General features: G+C 32.1%; 1 protein-coding gene across 2 annotated transcripts in view; it reads left to right on the top strand.

Annotated features, from left to right (window-relative positions):
• LOC129941159 (uncharacterized) overlaps positions 1–11,991 on the top strand; it is a 203,132-nt gene extending 191,141 nt beyond the window's left edge. The window contains exon 8 of one of the 2 annotated variants that reach the window (XM_056049726.1): positions 10,450–11,991. In XM_056049726.1, the coding sequence (XP_055905701.1) occupies positions 10,450–11,384 (935 nt within the window). In that variant the 3' untranslated portion in view covers positions 11,385–11,991. Of the gene's footprint in view, positions 1–10,446 lie in introns of both variants that reach the window. The other variant, XM_056049725.1, reaches the window with a different exon arrangement.
• The last annotated feature ends 10,634 nt before the right edge of the window (positions 11,992–22,625 follow it).

Genomic DNA, 22,625 nt, shown 5'->3' with positions numbered 1-22,625 from the left:
CTTGTTTTCACGATGTCCTGTCTATATACAATATATACATGTATCTTTCATTGTTCCTTGTCATTATTGTTTTTGTTGTTGTTATTGTTAAGTATTTTTGCAAAAAAAAAAAAGAAAAAAAACTTAACTATTCAACATGCCACAGTAAAAAATACAGAGTGATGAGAAGATAGCTGCTGATGTTGCAGAAAGGATGTTAGAACTTATTTACAAATATAAAGTGGCGCCCTCTTGGGGATTTTGTAAAACTTTTCTTTAGAGAGAAAGAGGGGGATCAAATCTCATTTTATTTAATTTGTGCTTCTTTTTTTATGGTATTGAATTTAATATCACCATGCCACATCACACAACTCCTTGTCCTGTGGATGCTTCTTGTCTGGCTGCTGTAATGCTATAACCCATAGCTATGTTGGTTAAGATTCGTCTTGGCTCTTGCTTTTGTGATGAAGAACCTTATGTTCAAATATCAACATGCTGTTAGATGAGCTAAGAACTAGTATAGCAACTCTTTTTTTGTGATATAGCATATAAGTATTATAGTAGTGGTAGAATGATGGAATGCACTAAACACTTTAGGTCGAAAATGAAAGGGGTGTAGACCGGGGGGACGATACGAAGAAAAATGCATTATACAATAAAAGAAAATGAAAGCAGTGACACTTTGGTATGGTTTTTATTGTCTTCTACTCAAGCATGAGCGAAAAGAATGTTAGAAATCTAATTAATTTTAAAAGACTTCTTTGGCAAGGAAAAACTTTAAGAAATAGCTACCTTGCGGTTTTTCAAGGTTGGCTTGAATTGGGTTTAATTAAGATATACAATTTTTCATGTACTTAAGTCCAGATGACCCAGGACTTGACTAGAGTTAAAATTGCCGGTTTTTAAGTCAAGTGTTCTTAATTCCAAAAATAAACTTATTTGACTGCTACAGTTGCCTTTTTATGGTTAGTTAAAATGGAGAGCAGTACAAGATTGAACGGATTTTAATCAACTTCCATTTAATTTTGGGTCCTTAAAATTAATATTGCATTTATATTTTGGAAGAAGAATAATAACGCATAAAGCTGTTTTAATGCATAGTGTCAAAGTAGGTGTAGGTTCTTTTATTAAGCCGTTGTGTGTATATATAATATTTGGTCAAAGGCTTTGGTCGTTAATTTTGTCCAAAATCATTTAAGCTGTTTTTAATAAAAAGCATCGTTTTTAAGAACACCAATAAATACTTTTCTTACGAATTTAACCAAAAAACTCTGAAAAGTTTTGCTCTAGATAGTGTTCAAATTATTCGTAAATTGTAAAAGTTCCTGTATTTTATTATACCTGATACAAATTTATGATTTTTTTCTCAACCAAAGTTTTGACATTTCTTGAAAATAAATACGTTGAAATATTTTCCTAAGAAATCATGTTGTTGTAGTACCTATGTGTTTCTGTAATCAGATTTGCAAAAACTATCAAAATCTTTCGTTTTTTTCAAAGTCAACCAATTCATGATACCTACTAGAAAATAGTTTATCAGCTTATTAAGAACTTATTTCGTCTCCTTTGAATAAACTTTTAAGTGTGAAGTCAATTAAAAGTCTAACTGTTTTCAATCATTTAGGACAAGATTATCCTAAGTGTGTAACTATATTCTTGTAACTTTTAAGTTTCATTCCATCCCGTTGTCCATATCCGATATTAAACAAACCAACAAAATAAAAATGCCTCAGAATCAAAAACCACAATAAGAATAATAATTTCGCATTTAAAACTCTTTCCATAGTTAAGAGATGTCGACGACACAACTACGTCTACGGCAACGCTCGACGACTCATCCTCGTCAACTTAATCAGCTATTTCCGCTAAAATCCTTCGCTTCACATAGCACGCACATAATTCTTACTCAAAACAACATTAGGTAAGCCATCTTGTTTCTCTTACCACTTACCAACTCCGCCGTCACCATAACCGTCACCGTCAACGTTACGGCCAACGTCAAAAACGTTGACTTCTTCTCCAAGTACCTTGTCCCTCGATCTTCTCGCCCGCATAAAATGAATGATAAAAAATATATATAATTTATAAATTACAACAGCAAACATAGTGTGGCTAAGAAAAATGGCTAGCTCTAACATGCATATAGGTTTTGCAGAGCAGGAGCCCGAGAAGCATCACCAATGAGAACCAAAATCCAGACCCAGACCCAGTACAAGCACCAGAACTAGGACAATATGCTTTATTCTTTACTTTACATTCGAGACGACAGTCTTGGGATGATATGATGCTTCTGCTTTCTGCTTTCTACTCTCTGCTTCTGCTTTCTGCTATTGCCATGTCAGCCGTAATAAATTTAATTTTAAATTATGAGTTGATCTGTCCACACAATAAAATATATAGCGGAATAGAGGACAAGATGTGGCAGAAGGACATTTTCAGCTCATTTCGTTTAGAAACCTTGGAAACACAGAACGACGTCTGTCTATCCTGTCGACTACAACGACGACAAAGACAACGACTACGATGCGATGGTGGCCATCCGTATCAACTTTATCCTGACGACCGACAACGACAAGGAATAAAAATGAAGAGCTTAACCATTCCGCTGATATTGCATGCACCATTTCATCTTATGCACCTTCTCTCTCTCTCGCTCTCTCAATCCTTAAAAATAATACAGGATATAAGACAGACGAGACGACAACGACAACGGCACACACAAAATATGAAAAGGACCAAAACAGTTATAATAAAGAAAATCAGTCTCTTCGTTTCTAAGCAAAATAAATTGGAGGACACTGGTAGATATACTCGTAAAATAGGTTAGGTATATAAGACACTCATCACCAAGGATTGTTTTTTTTTCTTTACTGCGCGAGTAAGTCCAACTACATCACTCCTTTTCCCTAGAATATACAACGCTCGCTATTGCTGGTTAGTTGCGTTGGCTTAGTCCTTTCACTAATTTGTTTTGAAAAGAAAGAAACCGATTCGAAATGAAATTAAGTTTGTTCCTTATGTCATCCTTTAGAAGTACAAGGATCAACGTTACACAAAATTATACTGTTAATCATTTAAAAATATAAATACAAAAGTTTTGTTGATAGTTTTGTGTATGATTTGCAAATCAAATAGTTTAAGGATAAACATTTGGATAAAATGAGTCATAGACACAGATCAAATCTAGAAATAATTCGCATATCGATGGTACAGGCAGTGAAGTCATCGTTATTAATACTAAATGACCAACAATTGTCTCTAAAAGTCCAAGTGAGCATAGGTATAAAGTTATAAAGGTTTTTTGTCTAAAAATTAAAGCTTTTCAAGAAGACTTTTTATATCATAAGTTGTACTTCAAAATAGTTGGGTAACTATTTTTCTTATGCACAAATCCTAAGAAGTTGTTAAATGCCGAAAATATTAATTTCTCGCATTGATGAAAATTGGTTCAAACGTTTAGAACAACTTTTCTTAAGAAAGTTTTTTACAAAGTTCCTAAAAATCCCATAAAATATTTCAAGTCCTTTCAACTTATTTTAATATTTAAGTCTTCGCAGCTAAGTACTTAAAACTTGAATCTTGAATTTTGAGGCTCTACAAAGCAATTTTTTGTTCTTTGAATAGAATAATGGATATTGATATTTACATTTGTATGTATCAATACAAATGAATACAAAAATAATGTGGTATGCTTAATCATAAGTTGAAGGCCAACCGTTTTATTTTTGTTCAAGAACTTATACTTATACAGTGATTTTCAATCTTGTTTATTTTTAAAGCTTTAATCACTTTTAATCTTTAAAAAATCAAAAAGTTAAAATATTAAACCCTAAAATAAGAAAATTGAGGCTCAGAATAAGAGTCAAATATTCGAAATATAGACAAAAAAAGCAAAAAAAAACAGTTTTTGAAATGGTCATATTTTTTAGTTTTTTGAAGTTTAAAAAAACAATTTTTTATTATTAAAGAAAACTATATTGAAATACTTTTTAAATTTATATCGTAAAAAAATAAGCTTTTTTTTACGTTTTGTCCAAATTTGATGAACAAGAATAAAAATAAAGAACGCTGGTTTGAAGAAATAAGAATTACTGCGTTGAAATGATTCCTATAAAGGGAACAGTTAAGAAATTGAATGTAATGAAAATAATTGTTTGAAATTTCGACAACTTCTCATCGCAATATTTTGCTGCGTGTTGCTTGTTTGCATGCAAGTCTTACCCTAGTTGGTAGATAATTTAAACACCATTACAATTTGAGAGTTAAATTATAAAAAAAAATATTCTTACAAAGACAAAATGTATGTCTCTTTATAGAAAAATAATCAAACTAAAGTAATTAACAGAACTTTTAGATAAAAAATAGTGCCTAAAAATTTGACAATTTTGATGTTTGACATTCTTAAAACCACTTTAACTTTTTAAGTTTATTATAAATATAAAGTGCCTGAAACTATTTTGTAATACATTTTGTGACCTACAAAATCTAGGTTAACAATTTTGTGGTGTCTTTAATTTTACTCGAACAGAGTGAAGTCCCGAAAGCTTCATAATTAACTCGACGGTTGGCTTAAGAAAAAGCCGATTAGAGATAACACTCTGGTTATTGTTAAGGATCAAAAAATTAGGTAGTATAGGAAATAAAACAACTTTCAATATATTTTTAATTCATTACAAGTTTTCGTTTGTATAATCACAGGTTGGGCTTTGTTTCATTAGCCAAGGGAAGATCTATTTTTAAATTTTTGTACGAATTCCCTTGAATTCAAAACATATAGTATTGCGCTAATGAAAAAAGCCGACGGAAACCTATATTTCCACTAATCACAATGGAAATGACCTACCTTATATTTTTAATTATTTATTTTAAACTTTATACTTTGTTGCCAAATAACGATCCAGAGGGGAGTCATATGAACCATTAGGCTTATACATACAGTTAAGTTATATTGTTAAAGATGTCATCTAAAGATTTGTTAGCAATTCAACGATAAATCTTTGTTTTCACACAATTTTAAACTTTAGTAAAGCTTTAAATTGTTTTCATTAGATCTTTTCTGAGAGAAAGAGCAATAATTTAGGTTTTCTTAACCTTAAACAAGAGATCACCAATTTGGTATAAAGTTGCCTTTAGTTTTCTGATTCCATCTTCTTTTATTTTTTGACTGAGTGTTTTTTTTTCTTTCAATATTAAATACAAAAAGTTTTAAGATGTTAAAAAATTAAAAAAAAATACTTTTTGAAGTGAATTTGAATGCTCTAGAACTGAGATTTAGACATGAATTTCAAGAATATAAATGTGCCAAAAGCAGCAAAAGTGACTCCTTGCTTAAACTATAATGGCTAGTTGAATAACGTAATGAACGTTTTATATTTATTAATTTTAAATAAAAGTTGATATCTCGAGAATCAAAGTAGAAAGAGATTTTGAAATGTAATTTGTGAGTAGCGCACTTAAGTTTCTTCCCAACTAATTTGTTTACCTTAATTTATTTTTATTTAATTTTCAGAGAGATTAAGTACTTAAATGCACATATTTCCTTAAATTCAAGAACAAAACACTTTTTTCTCTACAATTTTAGAGTTGTGTTGACTCCTTTAATATCAAACTATGTATTTTCAAATGATTAACGCAAAACAGTAATTTTTTTGAATTTGTCTTCTAGCATCAGCTCTAATCGATGAGTAAGCAGACTCATGACGATAGTAATAATAGACTCCCGAAAATTGAGTCCGAAAAAAAATTCGTAAGATTATTACAGACAATGTTTGATAATTTCAACACAATTTCTAACATTTTTGCATAAAATGCACACAAAACCCCTCTTAACTATTATAATAGAGCATATTTAAAAATTTGTTAGAATCTTGGAATGCTTTCATATGTTGGGAGTTGTCCAAATAAAATAATTAAACCAATCTAGCAGTGTTCTAAAATAATTTAATAACTATAGTAATCACTTTATTCCTATGTTATTTATTTATTTCTTTTTTCGTACTAAAACTGTGGCGAGAGTTCATAAAGATCTCAACATTCATAAAACCACTGGCCCAGATGGTATCCACGCTATTATTCTGAAGAGGTGTTCTTCCACGCTGGCAAAACCACTTCGTAAGCTTTTACATCTATCCTATTCTTCTGGGCTCGTTCCGAGTAGTTGGAAAACTGCATTTGTTCAGCCAATCCCAAAAAAAGGCGAATCTTCTTCTATCACAAATTACCGACTGATAGCACTAACGTCCCTGCTTTCTAAGGTCATGGAAACGCTGATTAATTATCAGCTTAAGAAATATCTTGAGGAATGGAAGCTTCTTAATGACCGGCAATACGGCTTTCGTAGCAATAGGTCCACTGGTGATCTCATGGTTCATCTCACCGAACAGTGGAACAGATCTTTACATCGTTTTGGAGAAAGTAAGATTATTGCACTTGATATTTCAAAAGCATTTGATAAAGTCTGGCATCTTACTCTCTCATCAAAAATGCCTGCTTTCGGTGTCGACGAATCTCTTCTTCGTCGGATTAGAAATTTTCTTTCGAATCCGTTTTGTCTCCGACCCTCTTCCTCATTTTTATAATTGATCTCCTGTCTGCTACTTCTAATCCAATACATTGTTTCGCTGACGATAGCACTCTCAGCTTTTCATATTAGTTTCCAGACTCACAACCCTCCTCTTCGGATGTGGAACTGCAACGGCAAAATATGATTAGCTCATTAAATTCCGACCTACACAGCATTGTACAATGGGGAATAAAAAATCATATGGAATTTAATGCTTCGAAAACGCAATGCTGTCTTGCATCGTTAAAGCGAGATAAACCCTCTTTGCCACTATCTATGAGTGGCACTTGCATCAATGAAACGGAAAATTTTGACATCCTCGGAATGTGCATCAGCAACCACCTTCTGTGGAGCAAGATGTCTAGGTTTTTTGAGACGTTGGAAGAAATTTTTCTCTCCGTCTGATCTGGTTACAATCTACAAAACTTATATATGTCCGAAACTTGAATATAACTCTCATCTCTGGGCTGGTGCTCCAGTAACTTATTTAAGCCTCTTAGACAGTATTCAAAAAAGAGCTTTTAAAATGATTGGTGACATTAACATCATCAACACGTTTACATCACTCGAACATCGACGCAAGGTTTCTTGCCTCACCCTTTTTTACTGTTATTTTAACGGACATCCCCTTAAACAATTTAACCGTAATACCCGTTCTTCTAGGAATGCCCATCAGTTTACCCTTGAACCCAACTTCGGCCGTACTATGAAGTACAGAGATTCTTTTTTTAGCCGTACTACGCGAATGTGGAACGCCTTGCCACGCTCTATCTTTCCCTGTCATTGCAATGTTCAGGAATTTAAAACCAATGTACACCGACACCTCCTATCCAACCCTTCCCTCTTTTCCTAATGCTCACACTGTGTCTTTGGCATATTAAAGGTATAAAAAACATTTTTAGTGTTTGCTAATTACAAACAAAAATTTAGATTTAGATTAGATTTTTAGATTTTAGATTTATTCATTGAATGCATACACAGTAAGTAGATCCGCTAAAATCGAAGCGTACAGTTTAAAGTTAGGAACAGCCAACAAACGCCAATTATGGAAAAATTTAAGAGAATTAGGGGTAGGTAGATCTAATATTGAGTATAATGGGAACATAGATGTAGATGTATTAAACCAAAACTTTGTTTCGCTTCCTTTTCCACATCTATCTCATAACTCATCTTCATCACTTACTCGGGAATCTCTTAATACTTCTCACCAAGGTATGTCATTTGACTTTGTTGGTATTGATAATACAGATATCGTTGAAAGCTTGCTTAGCATCAAATCGAATGCGGTTGGAATCGATGGCATACATCCAGTTTTTGTGAAAGCAATTTTACCATACATCTTAACCTATTTGACCCATATCTTCAACACTATAATTATGACGGGCGTTTACCCTGATGATTGGAAAAGGGCAAAAATCATTCCAATTCCCAAGGGTCGAAACACGGATGAATTCAGGCCCATCTCCATGTTACCTTTCCTGTCCAAGATTTTCGAGAAAATTCTCCAAAAACAGCTCAATGTCCATATCAGATCACAGAACTTGTTGTCAAGTAAACAATTTGGCTTTCGTGAGAAGCACAGTTGTACTACAGCAATAGTCAATGTAGTTGAAGAAATAAGATTGGCATTAGATGATAACCTAGTATCTTTTCTAGTATTACTAGACTTTTCAAAAGCCTTTGATACGGTGGACCATCACGTTTTATGTCAGAAACTTTCTAGTTATTATGGTTTGTCTCCATTGGCGGTTAAGTTGATAAAAACATATCTGCAAGATAGATTTCAGGCGGTGTCGGTTAATAACAAAATTTCGTCATTCCTTCCCACAACTAGAGGAGTTCCCCATGGTTCTATTTTGGGTCCCCTTCTCTTCTCTCTATACATTAATGAAATATCAACTCAGATTTCGGGATGTGCGATTCAAATGTTTGCTGATGATGTACAGTTGATCTATAGTTGTCCCCTGGGGCTAATAGAAGATGGAGCATATACTATCAACCAAGATCTCGAAAAAATATCAAATTGGTCTCAGAATAATGGTCTTTTCTTAAATCCTACCAAGTCAAAATGTGTTATCATCAATAAATCAGCAATTAACCTGGAGTATTTTCCAAGCATCTGCTTGAATGGTATACCAATTGAATTTACATCGAATGCGCGAAATCTTGGCATGTTGTTTAACAGGAGACTTACTTGGGACAGCCATATCAATGTGGCGGTGGGTAAGGTTTATGGGGTTCTTAGAATGTTATGGTCGTCACAACATTTTACGCCCTTGAACACTCGGATGATGATTGCCAAAACGATTGTGATCCCAATATTAACTTATGGTTGCGAAGTTTTTAGCAACTGTGATGCCAACAGTAGAAGGAAATTGAATGTCGCCTTTAATAACATAGCTCGCTACATTTTTGGTCTACGTCGTTTTGATCGTATTTCGGAATTTTCACGCCAAATTTACAACTTTTCCTTTGATCATCTCATGCGGTACAGGACTCTACTCCTACTCTGTAACATAATAAACACGCAACAACCTTCTAGTTTATATAATAGGATTCAATTCAGTTCCTCAAGCAGATCCTTAATGCTTATGCACCCTCATTATTCCTGTCGTACCTCTGAACAACAATTTTTTGTTTACGCTATTCGTCTGTGGAATCTTCTGCCTAGAAACTTGAAAACTTTAAATGGAGAAACTAGGTTTCGATTAGAACTCCGAAGTCATTTTCAAAGTGCCTAATTTTCAAAGAACCTCGCATAAAGTTGAGAGTTGAGATTAATATGTACGAATTTTATATTACATGATTTTAAATAACGAACTGAACTACAAAAATTTGTATAAATATACATATGTACATAAATATTATATACTAATTGTAATTTTAACTGAATAAATCAATTTGAATTTAAAGAATGAGATTATTAATTATTAATTAAATTAAATTAAATTTTATTTAAACTCAAAAAATTTATATAAATTCATTTTTGAAGTAGCCTGTTAACTATTTTATGTTTTGTATTTTAGCATATCACTAATATTATAAGATGTACGTCTTACTGTGTATGCATTCAATGAATAAATCTAAAATCTAAATCTAAAATTTAAGTGTTAGGTTAAGATATACATTAGTTTTTTTTAAATTTCATCAGCCTCCTTCACAGAACTTTAAAGAACATTTTTAATTTTAACTCATCTTTATGCGTAGTGTTGACCACTTCCCCTGATTAAAAATCTGGATCAGGCTTTACAAAAGTGTGGATCAAAATAAGCTTAGAAAAGGATCTCTTATTGATATCAGTACCTTTGACTATATTTGGATTATAATCTTGATAAGGTTCAATGTTTTACCTTGGCCTTGTTTTACGTATCAATAATAAATGTCAAATATTTTTAAGATAAAACTGAATCCTACGTTTTCAACAAAAAGTTCAAATATTTTTGTTAAACGTTACCATTATTTGCCTGTGGACTAACTTCCAAACAGTTTTTTCTTCAAGATAGTCAAGTGATGATAAGGTATAAATTTCCCTATTTAAACAACAAAATTTGGCAGTTTAACACGCACTAGGAGCATTTATGGACCTAGATTTTCACACAAATTAATAGCAAATAATAAAATTCTAAATTTGTATCCAAAAATCTTTGCTTAAAGTTCCCAAAATTGTCAAAAATGCATCAAGATACCTTCTCTTTAAATTCAATTTGCAGAATTTTAAACTACTCTGCAAAATGCTCTCTCCTCATAAATAAGAAACAACAAACAATGAAATCTTAAATACCTAACCTACCATGTTTATGCATTTTCTTCATAATGTTGCTGCTACTGCAGCAGCAAGCTATAGCATAGCAACACCAAGAGCAATCATTTTGATACTAATCTTTTTTCGATTATCTCTTTTCAAGCAGCAGCAGCTGATGCCTCATCCTCAGCCACGACAATATCATCATCAAATTCTCGTAAAGGATTAAGAGCAGCAGCAGGACATCTAGTGTCTCTTCTACATCGACTTGTTGTGTCCACATCATCCACACCATCCGCATCATCATTGTCATCAATAACAAATGTCAGTAGACGAATGGTAAAAGGTCAAATTGAAACTGCTGCGGAAACGCCTCCTGCAGCAAGAAGAATCTTCTGTTTTATTGTGATGTCTATATCTATGTCTATGTCTTCTTTATCGTCGTCGTCATCATCGTTGACTGCACGGGGGACTACGACTACGACGACGACGGCGGTAATGGCAGTGACTTCTACAGTTACAGTAGAAGCTAAAGCAGGAGCAGCAAAAACTATGACTGCTAACACCGGTACCCCATTGCCATCCGCTTCAGAACAACGAACCGACTACGACAATGATGCTCCTAGAGTTTATGCATCAACGATTATGTTGTTCACAGTCACCGTTATTGCAGTTGCAGGGGCACTCGCTGTCTTCGTCATTTTGACTTTCTTTATGCGATGGCGATTTAATGATTTCCTGTCAACGGCGAAAGGATATTATCATTCTCCGCGGCGACAACGCCGCCATTCAGACAATGAAATCGATACAAATCGAGTGTTGTCTCCTTCGACAGGACTACTACAACAACGATTAGGACTACGACTACGACAACCAGAACCAGAACGAGAACGAGAAGAACATCAACATGGCCATCAAAATCAGAATCACCATCAGCAAACGACAATGACGATGACGACAACGACGATAGAATCCGTGGGCCACCACCATCATCACTGCCACCATCGAAGTCAACATCCAATGGTACCATCATCACTGATGTCGGCCCAGAAACAACCATCAAGGATTAAACGGCCTGAAGAGTCCTTCCACTCCTGCTGATGTTAGATGAGGCGCACTGCCAAAATAAATGTACACGCAAATAAAGTGCGTTCGGATAATAATTAGCACACAGTCTGATCAATCTTTATTGTATTTGTAAAAAAAAATTAAAAGAATAAACTAAACAAAATTGCGAATGAAAGAAAAGCGAATTAAAAACCTGTTATGTCTGTTATAAGTAATTAAGGAAATGTGAGAAAAAAAACAAAGAAAAATCGTATAAATAGAAGAAGGAAAAATTAGTATTTTAAGAAAAATATTGTTGATTAAATAATTTTTATATAGAAAACATAACACATACATAAATGCTTCTCTAAAACAGTCGCTCTATAAATTTAGAAATATAAAATAAAGTAGGAAAGTACGTTTTGTAAGAAAAATTTAATTTTGAAACATAATGTAAGGCTTATAAAAAAATGTTATTTATATATGCTCAAATAAAATTAAAAAAAATATATATATAAATATATATGTATTCTAATCTATGATTAGTGTTGTGCAAGCTGTCTTCCTTAAGTTTAGAATGGTTAGCGAAAGAAATTAAAAAAAAAAAATAATGCTTCTTTACTCGTAATATAAAATAAAATCAAAATCTTGTAAAATGTAAAAATAAAATTTGAAAACTTAACATGACTTAATTAGGTTATAATTAAATTTTAAATAATTTTTTTTTAATGATGTTACTTACATCTTTTTAGAATCAATATGAAAAGTAGTTAGTTTTTACCAAACAAAAAAAGTCACTTTTTTAGTTAAGAAATGTTCATTTCCGTCCTTGAAAGATTGTTTTAATAGGAAAAATATTGATAAAACTAACTTTAAATACTTTTTATTCGTAAATAGAAATAATAATCCAGTAATTAGCCCTTTAAATAATAGGGGACCTTGCGTTAAATTTGGTACTTCTGATTATTATTTCAAGTTTCCGGACTTGATCGAAGAAAGCCATTTGTTGAAGAATCTGAAAACTGAATTTTTTGTAATACAATAATTTTCAACAATTTTAAGGTATGTTAATTAACTACAATTTGAGTCTAAAGCTGTGTCTGTAGATGTAACGGTTTCTTAGAATACAGATGTTCAAAAATAAACTGAAATACTTCTTTTACAAAAAATTCACGAATTAATACTTAAAGTTACCTTAACTCTGGTGTGAGAAGATTAATCTAAAAGACAAAAAAAAAAATGATATGGGATGGAAGGTTTATATCCCCCTCTTAGTCGGAAGGAGTAATTTTTCCATAAGAGTTGAAAAAAAAATTGGAAAAAACGTCAAAATGTGCATTATTGTCATAGAATTTTTCTCAAGGCTAGAAATCTTTTTGCGGTTACTTTTTTTAAAAAAAATATTGGTTTTGTGAATAGTCTTATTATCTTATATAATGGAGTACTATTTTTTAACATCCAATGAACTTGTCAATTATTGATTTAACACCAAAAAGTAAAATATATTTTAGTTTTTGAGAAAACTGGAAACAATTAGATCTACTACACCATTTATTAGTCAAATAGTCTTTCCTTTGGAAAAAAAGATCCGTTTCGGTATGTCCGGTGGATACACATTTTTGTAGGTGCTTATGACGTCATTTTTATAAAATAATCCTAGTTTTCGACTCAAAGTCTAAACGGAACATGGCAAAAAATCCACAAAACCACGAAAATCGTACACTGTACGACTTCCAACTACCTGAATTTTCTTCATTTTGAGCCTGATTCTGTATAACAAATACACACACGAAAAAATGAAAAGTTTTATCACAATAATGCATGTGTTACTGTTGTATTCCAATCTTTGAATTTTCTAACTCCAGGGTTAAGGTATACCTTATGGCAATTGTCAATTCCTGTAATTTTAGTTATAACTCTTCGATTTTATGTAAAAAACGTATTCTATCTTTTTTTGTTTAAAGTTAAATTTACAAATTGTATGTTCCTGCGAAGCCTAAGCTTTTCTGCAGAAGATTTTTTTATATTATATTTAAATAGTGAGATAGAGTGAACTATTTATAGCATTAATCTAATTTTTGAACATTTGTATTCTGAAAATCGGTACATAGTACAAACACAATTTTGAGTATAATTTTTTAGTTTATTTATTTGCCTTAAAATTGTAAGACATTGTTGCTGTCTATGCTCGAGGTCAGCAAACTTGGAATATTAATCAGGCTAGCAAACACGTAACCAAAAAATCAGAACTACTGGATTTAACGTATTCTTACTTATAGTCCTGTGTGAACTAGGGCCTCACCCAACAAACTTCTCCATCTAGCTCAGTTGCTAGTTTCGCTCTCCAAGTTGGGTGAGGTTACTTTCCACATGTGCGCGCTACCTGATCCGCTGTCTTCCTCTACTGCGCTGTGCTGTGGGTGTGGATTCGAAGACTTTCCGGGCCAGAGCTTTGGTTTCCATGCGCTCTACGTGACCCATCCATCTTAGTCGTGGACTTTTACCCTTCTGGCTAAGTCTACATGGCTGTACAGCCCGTACAGCTCGTCGTTCTACCATGCTTCTGCACCGTATAGCAGGAAGGGGATGATGAGGCTCTTATATAGGGCTTTGCTACTCAATTGCTCTCTTAGCCCACAGATTTAACGCGTGGTTTGACGTAAATAGTTACTGAACAATATTATGATTCAAAGAAACCGAATTTATATCGAAATTTGGCACATTTTTTTAATAAAAGAAATTTTCTGTAACTAAATGAAATATTTTTGAAACAGTTTTTCAAATAAATGCTGCTTACATTAGTTTTACACTTGAAAAATGAATAGTTTTCCCAACAAAAATTAAATGAACATTAAAAAAACAATAATAAACTATAATTGTATTAATATAATTAATGGGTTTTCCATTAAAGACGGGTCGATTTAAAAATTGCAAAATCACATAAAACCAGTAATACGAGCATATGAGATATTAAATAGGTTTTCTCTTTATTTGTCAATGAGATCCTTATCATTGGTAGGTCGATAGGCTGAATTGTACCGCTGACATCGATTATGTTGTCTATGAGAGTCGCGGTGGTTTTTGGCTTATTTGAATATATCTTTGACTTAAAAATTTTAAAGTCTAATCACACTCGCACAGAATATCGATTGTATCTTGAGCTGTGTGGCATGTAGCAATACGTTTTCAATGTCCATCGCCGTTGACGTCATCACCTCCTCCTCATACCTCCAACCCAAAATCCACACCCAACAGGAATTTAATTTTGAGGCTTTGGCACCTCCTGAATCTCATGTGGATTTCTGTTGTCCCAAAGCCGGAAATTTTGAGTATTCATGTACTATTCAACCAAAAATTAAACGAAAATTGCGATCAACTACCAAAAGATTCTGTTGGATTTTAATGGGTGCAGGCCCAAATAACGACGCAAAATTTGATATGTTGTAGTCTATAGCGGAATTGACTTGGATTTTGCTGCAAATTTTCTTGAACAGCGACGATTTTTTTGGCAAATGTTTTTTTTTGACGTGTGGGTTTTTGCGTAGAGCTTTTTATCTAATTGCTCACTGCCACGCGCTTATAATTACTATTAGAAAATACCGATTCTTATAATAAAGTTTTATCATTATCAATTATGATTATTGATGATTTGTCTTTAGTGAGTGATTAAAAGAAGAAATTTTGACAGAAAGTAAAAGAACAAACATGGCCACCGCACAAGCTGACAAAATAAACCCGTCTTTACTGAAAACCCCTTTATAAGACAAGTCTTTGTTTTTCAGTCAGGCCAAATGTTTCAGTTATAAGTTAGGTTATAGTGGCTGTCCAAGATGGAACGGACGCACTTAGGCCAGTTTAATGGCCCATTGTGAAAAAAGTTATAAGTTACAAAATTAAAATTTTAACAATGTGTGTTTGCAAATAACAACAAAATCTTTAAAAAGATCACTAAATTGAGTGCTAAGTTATAATTTTCTAAACCGAACCTATTTTATTTCCGAAAACACCATAGCATTTTTTTCTTTGTGAAAATCCTATAAACAACAAGATAAAATGTATAAAGATAACTGTTTCTTACATAATAATTTCCGAAATCAAATAATAAATGTTTTCTTTAAGTTTGAGCCAAGAAAAAATATTAATTATTTTTCATTGTAAAAAGGACTAATGAAAACAAATTTAATTCTAAATAAATCTTAACAGACTTATTATCAATAAATTAATTTATGTTAATTTAACTTCACTGAATTAAGTTCATTTTTCCTGTTTAAATTGAAAAATCGTTATAAAAATAACTAAAATCAAATTATTTGTTAAAAACACAATTGATTCCGGTGACCTTTTTTGAAATAAAAAAAATTAAGTAAATTTTTGCAATTCTCTAAAATCAAAACGGAAAAAATCTGAGTTCTACAAATATTCATCATGTAAAATAATCCACTGTAATAAATAATAACAAAACAAATATTGATTGATATTATCCCAATAATAACAAAATGTTACTTGGATCTATTGTATTTTTAGCTATCAAAATTAAAAACTATGGTATAGTGGTTTTTAATAAATGAATCATTCGATTTAAATATCATAGAGAACATCTTTTTCTCAGAAAAAAGAACAAATTTGCAACTATCCATATTTTCGTTCCAATAAGATCTTTGGAGATTTCCATGTTTAATTGGATTTTTTTAAACAAATTTTAATTTATTTAAGTTTGATCTTTCCTTTCGAAATAAATAATATTTTTTCTAATTAACCACAACTGATAAACCAAAATAATGTAATAATGTAAAAATATATAATCCTTTGAAAATGGGTAAATTTTCCAAGCATTTAAGTAAAAAATTAATTTTATTTAAAATTTTTAAACAAAATAATCAATAAGAATCTGAAATGAAGGGTGAACAAAAATCAAAAAAAATATGTTTTAAACAGAAGTGTAAATAAAAATACTCATACGTACTACCGGAATACTTATTACAAGAAATGGGTAAAAAACAAAAACAAATACCTATAAATATTATGGTAGTTCCACTCTTGTGTATATTAATAAATATTTAATTAAGTGTTCATATCTATTTGCAAAAAGAAATGAAATACTTGTATAAATAAAAATAATTATGATTAACAAGAAAAAAAAAACAATAATAAAATAGTTTTATCAAATTGCAGTAAAAAAACATTAAATGGAATTTTGTTTTATTCTTACACCGCCCCACTCCGGTTGTATTGTTGGTTTCCATTCTTTATTTTTAAATCACTAAAAAACTTTGATGTTTTCATCAAAAACAAATAAAACAAAACAAAAATCTGCAACTGATTTTTTCAATTTCTTATGAAACAATTCTGTAACTTCGTATTAAATGGCCACATTTATAAAAATTAAATAAGTAAAAATATCGATTTATATCGAATCTTATACAAAGTTTGTCATGTATTTTCTTAAAACGCTTGGCACTTGAAATTCAAAGACTCAAAACTAAGATCCATATATTTTGAACTAACTCAAAAATTGTTTGATGAGACAAAACTAATTTTAAGAAATGTTTGTTTCTTTAAGTTTTTTTTTAATCAAATTTTAAGAAAACCAACTTCCTCAGAACTCGTTTTGTGATAAAACTTATTTTAAGTAAGTTCAAATTATACGTTAGGATTAAAAATCTGTTAAAGTTTTATTTTAAGACTTTTAGTGCAGTAAGCGCTTGCGAGATCAATGATTACAAGTAGGCAGTATTTTGCAGATAGACGACGAAATAAAACATTAATAATTCAATGTTGTGGCCAAGAAGTAGGGTTTATCATTAGATAAGGATTTAACATTATGTTTCAAAAAGGTGTTAAGCCTTTTCACCAACACCATATTGTCCAACTTAAAAATTGCGTCCTATAGTGTTACAGGACCTTTGGGCGTCAAAACGATTCTCAGTTTTATTAAATTGAGATTAACAATGTCATGTCTCCGAAAAATGGCACCATTGCCCGAATAATTTGTCAGAAGAAAAATTCTAAAACATAACGCCCAAAATACTTAAGGGCATATCGCCAAACAGATGTCATGTGTTTCAACATTTAGACATTCTGACAAAACAGTCGTTTTATTTTGGCATACCTAATTGTTATACACATCCCAGAGTCCAACCCCACAAAATCATTTGGGCGTATCGAAATTTCTAAATTTGAGCGTAACGTGTTATGATATTTTATTTGGGTGATGAGGCATAAGAAAAGATAGAATTCACAGTTGTCGTAGAGTTTTCTGCGAAAAAAACTAACCCATTTGTGGCCGTTTGTCAGCAATATTATTTTCTTCCAAGGAGCCAATTGTTTAAGGCTTATCTGCGTTGAAAAGCAACCTTACATAACCAAACAAAGAATTGTGCAGGGGTGTCAAATCGAACGATTGCAATTTTTTTTGCAATAAATTGATTTTTTCGTTGCTTCGCTTCGCTTAAACCAAAGCAATATTTTGTTATTAAATTGTGCATTTTTTTTAAACGTTGTTCAGAAATAAGTCTTTTTATTATGAAATTAAACTGATGATAAATCAAATATCAGTAATCAAAAGATCTACTCTGAAATAATTTTTGCTAGATTGAAAACCATTTGTAACACATACAAATATATTTTTTTTAAATTGTATCAAAATCTTAAAATTATCTTAAAGCTAAACAAAAATTCTTAAAAAACTAACTAACTTAAAAAAATATATCTTTCTGGCCTTATACGGGTGCTCCATTATATTAAAACTGCTGCCTTTTGGCCTAAGAAAAATTTTAATACTAAAAACAAAAACCTAGTCTACAACCAAGAAAATTAAAAAAAAAAAATTGGTATGTTTATCATAATTTTTTTTATCTCTATCTATATATGTAAAAATCAATGCCACTTTTCGTTGTAATCTTATAACTCAACAATGCCTTTACCGATTTGGTTAATTTTGGTCTTGAATTATTCGTGGAAGTCCAGAGAAGGTTTGTACGTAAATAAAATAAAAACAAATTGAGAAAGTGTAAAACCAACGCTTTTCTATACCCCCATATACAAACAATTTGTACTAATATTTAAAAGCCAATTTGAACCTTTGAAAAAACAATCGAAGAAAGTAATGTTAGTATTGTCAAACAAATTTGATGTGATCATATGTCATTTCATTTTATTAGCGATAATTATTGCTTTGTTGGGTTTATAGTTTCCAAAATATTGTTCAATTATTGAGTAAGGTTACAGTGCCACGAGCAAGACGACTAAACATAGGCCGGCGAACGCGTAATGCGAATCAAGTGGCATTATTAAGACGGTCTCAGACTACAGATGAACGCACACAAGCTAATGCATCGCAGCGTGAACGTACTGCACAGAATAGATCTGTTGACCCTGTACCTGTACTTAATCTTGCACTGCGATCACGAATACGTCGTGCTGTTTTGGATAAAATGCTACGTGCTGCTTTTATTTACAATAGTCAGATTGATTATAGTATGTACGGATACATTGGAATGATGGACGCAATATGCCCATTGTCCACATTGTGATGCGGCTAACTTTCCAGGTGAAACGCCCTGCATGTGTTGTGCTAATGGTAAAGTAAGATTGCCACCATTAGAAACTTCACCCGAACCATTGTATTCATTTATTTTTAGGACATCTCAAACGTCGTAGCAGTTTTTGAGAAGTATTCAGCAATACAATTCGGCATTTCAAATGACTTCTTTTGGTGCTACTAAAATGATAGATCATTTTATGCCGACTTTTAAGGTAAGTACCTCAACAGGATTGTTTCATGCTTATATTAATCTGAATCATAAAGTCTTAAAAATTCTGACTCAACATCTACCTAAAATTGCTTACATGTTTTACAGATTCAGGGCCAGATTTGTCATCAAGCTGGTTCGTTATTGCCATACCCCGACGCTGATCATCAATTTTTGCAAATTTATTTTATTGGTGATGGAAATCGTGAATCGCATCAACGTTGTGCAACTGTTTCAAATACAAGACGAGAAATTATTCGTGAGCTACAAAGGTTTTTCCATCAGCATAACGCATTAGTTCAATTGTTCAAAATTGCTCTTTATCGTATGCCATCTGATAGTCACAAAATTGTAATAAGGGCTGATAGAACACCTTTTGGAGAACATGCAAAGCGATTCAATGCACCGACAATTGATGAGGTTGCAATTGTTATCCTTGATGATCAGTTTCGATCCCGTGACATTGTACTTCATCGCAGAAATGATCAATTGCAACGTGTTTCGGAACTGCATCGTAGTTACGATGCATTACAATACCCAATATTGCATTGAAAAAGTGACAATGGCTACCATATCAATATACGTATGATTGATCCACGAACAGGTGAATAATTGATCTATTTTCAGTTCATTTCATTTGTATAATTTTCTTATGTCAAGTTTTGCACTTATTTTCAGGTCTACATGTACAGAAAAAAGTTAGTGCCATGAACTTTTATTCGTATCGATTGATGGTTCGTCCACAAGAACAAAATTATATCTTGAGATGTGGTAAACTATATCATCAGTACATCGTTGATATGTATGCCAAAATAGAAACTGAACGTCTTAATTTTATTCGTTTCAACCAAGCAAAATTAAGATCCGAGGAATATATTCATTTGCGAGATGCGATAATGAATGATGCTAATGTTAACGACATTGGACGTTTAACTATATTGCCATCGTCGTATATTGGTAGCCCACGGCATATGAACGAATATGCACAAGACGCAATATCTTATGTACGAAAATACGGTCGACCGGATCTGTTCATTACATCAAAAACAATTTATTTGAAGGACAGTCTACAACTGATCGTCATGACATCACAGCACGCGTTTTTCGGCAAAAATTGAAAGCACTTTTGGATTTAATTGTAAAATTATGTGTATTTGGAGAGGTTCGTTGCCATATGTACTCCATCGAATGGCAAAAAAGGGGATTACCGCACGCACATATATTAAATTGGCTGGTACATATAATAACTCCGGATCAAATCGATAACGTTATATCAGCTGAAATTCCTGATCAAACTGTCGATCCTGAGTTATTTCACGTTGTCGTTAAAAACATGATACATGGTCCGTGCGGTGAACTAAATATGAATTCGCCATGTATGATTGATGGAAAGTGTTCGAAACGATACCCAAGGCAATTGACTTCAAACACAATAACTGGCAATGACTGATATCCTTTGTATCGACGTAGATCACCTAATGATAATGGCAAAACGGCAACCATTAGAATGCGTAATCAGTACGTTGAAGTTGATAATCGTTTGGTGGTTCCGTATTGTCCATTATTATCGAAAATATTCATTGCTCATATAAATGTGGAATATTGTAATTCAGTCAAATCCATTGAATATATTTGCAAGTATGTAAATAAAGGAAGTGATATGGCTGTTTTCGGTGTTACTGGTGATAATAGAAATGATGAAATTACTCAGTATCAATTGGAGAGCTATATAAGTAGTATTGAAGCTGTCTGGAAGATTATGTCGTTTCCAATGCACGAAAGACATCCGGTAGTTGTTCACTTGGCTGTGCATCTTGAGAATGGCCAACGTATTTTTTTTAATGAAGCAAATGTATTGGAAAGAGCAGAACACCCACCAGCGACTACATTGACCGCTTTTTTCAAATTATGCGAAACTGATGCATTTGCGATAAATTTGTTATATTCTGATGTGCCCCAGTATTACACATGAAATGTGTCTTCAAAAAAATTTCAAAGACGTAAACAAGGAACGGCAGTCGATGGGCATCCAGGCATTTTCCAAGCAGATGCTATTGGGAGAATATATACAGTACATCCAAAAAATACAGTGTTTTTATTTGCGATTGTTATTAGTTAACGTCAATGGCCCAAAATCATTTCAAGAATTGGGAACAGTCAATAGTCTTTTATGTCAAACATGAAACATGATGAAGCATGTCAACTCTTGCATCTGTTGGAGGATGATGCACATTGGGATTCAACACTTCAAGATGCATCTACTTCAGCTCTTCCACAACAAATACGAAACAAAAAATATTGTTTATCCAACTGTTTTACACTAACACATAGTAAGAGTACCAAATTATTTTTGAATTTGTAGTTTTTACTGTTTAATGTTAAATATAATAATGTAAATATAATGGAGTTTTAAATAGCTAGCAATTTAAAATATTTTTTTGTTTGAATAAATGAACTTAATAATGATTTTTTTTATTACTATGCCTTATACGTAGCGAAGCACGTACCGGGCAGCTAATTTACTATAAAGGTGGAATTACTTCTAAGACTTCGGATGTCAGAAATCGGACTATTCAAATATCCAGCTCTTTACAAAAAAAAAACTTTTAAAACTTTTAAAAAATATAAATGTCTAACGGAAAGAATTTGTAAAGACCTAAAAAGTTCCATTTAAGGTGTTAAACGATGGGTTTTACAAACGTTACGTATAGCTGATTTTTGAATAACGGTGAGTTGATGTAGTTTGTTGACATACCTCCTACCTACCTCCCCGTGGTGAACATCGGGTGCCTTGTAACTCAACTGGAGACAAAGTTATTGGTCTATAATTTAATTTATCTCATTTAAATACTTCCTTTTTTGAATAATACCTTTTTTTAAATCATCAGGAAACTTTCCAAAGTAAATGCCTAAGTTAAAATTGTATGTCAATATATCTACCAAATTTGGTCCAACCTTTTTAAGCATTATATTAGATATTTGCCATGAGAAGTTGAATTATTTAAAGAGTTTATTGTTTTAAGTATTTCAAGACTTGTAATTGGCTCAAAAAAGAAATTGTTCGAAATGGTTTCTTAAGGAACAATCTCATAGCAACAGTCGAATAAAGTATTTAAACTTTCAAAAAAAGAACTATGCCCAACAGACTCAAAAAAGGAACTAAATTCATCCGCTACATCTTTTGGATTCGATTAAACAACTTTACCATTTTTTAGTACAATTGGATTGTTGCTATTCAATATGTTCTTATCTAAAATACTATATTAATGACTTCCCATTCCTTTTTGATGTTGCCCTTTGTATTTCATCAGAATAAATCCAAATCTCAGATACAAAAATTATTTCAGGTAAATTGAAAAAGCTTCAAGATTTCCGACCAATAAATCGATATTTCGACGCAAGCTGCGAATATTTTGATGAAAAATAAAAAAACGATTTGTTTCCCGAATTACCTTTTAAAATGTTATCATAAATACATCTAATGGTTCTAGTAGTGAGGTTATCATGCATAAGATCAAGATTGCAAATCATACTACTGCCTTCC

This window comes from Eupeodes corollae, chromosome 1, assembly GCF_945859685.1.
Source record: "Eupeodes corollae chromosome 1, idEupCoro1.1, whole genome shotgun sequence".
Lineage (NCBI taxonomy): Eukaryota > Metazoa > Arthropoda > Insecta > Diptera > Syrphidae > Eupeodes > Eupeodes corollae.
This window is presented reverse-complemented; position numbering and strand designations above follow the sequence as displayed.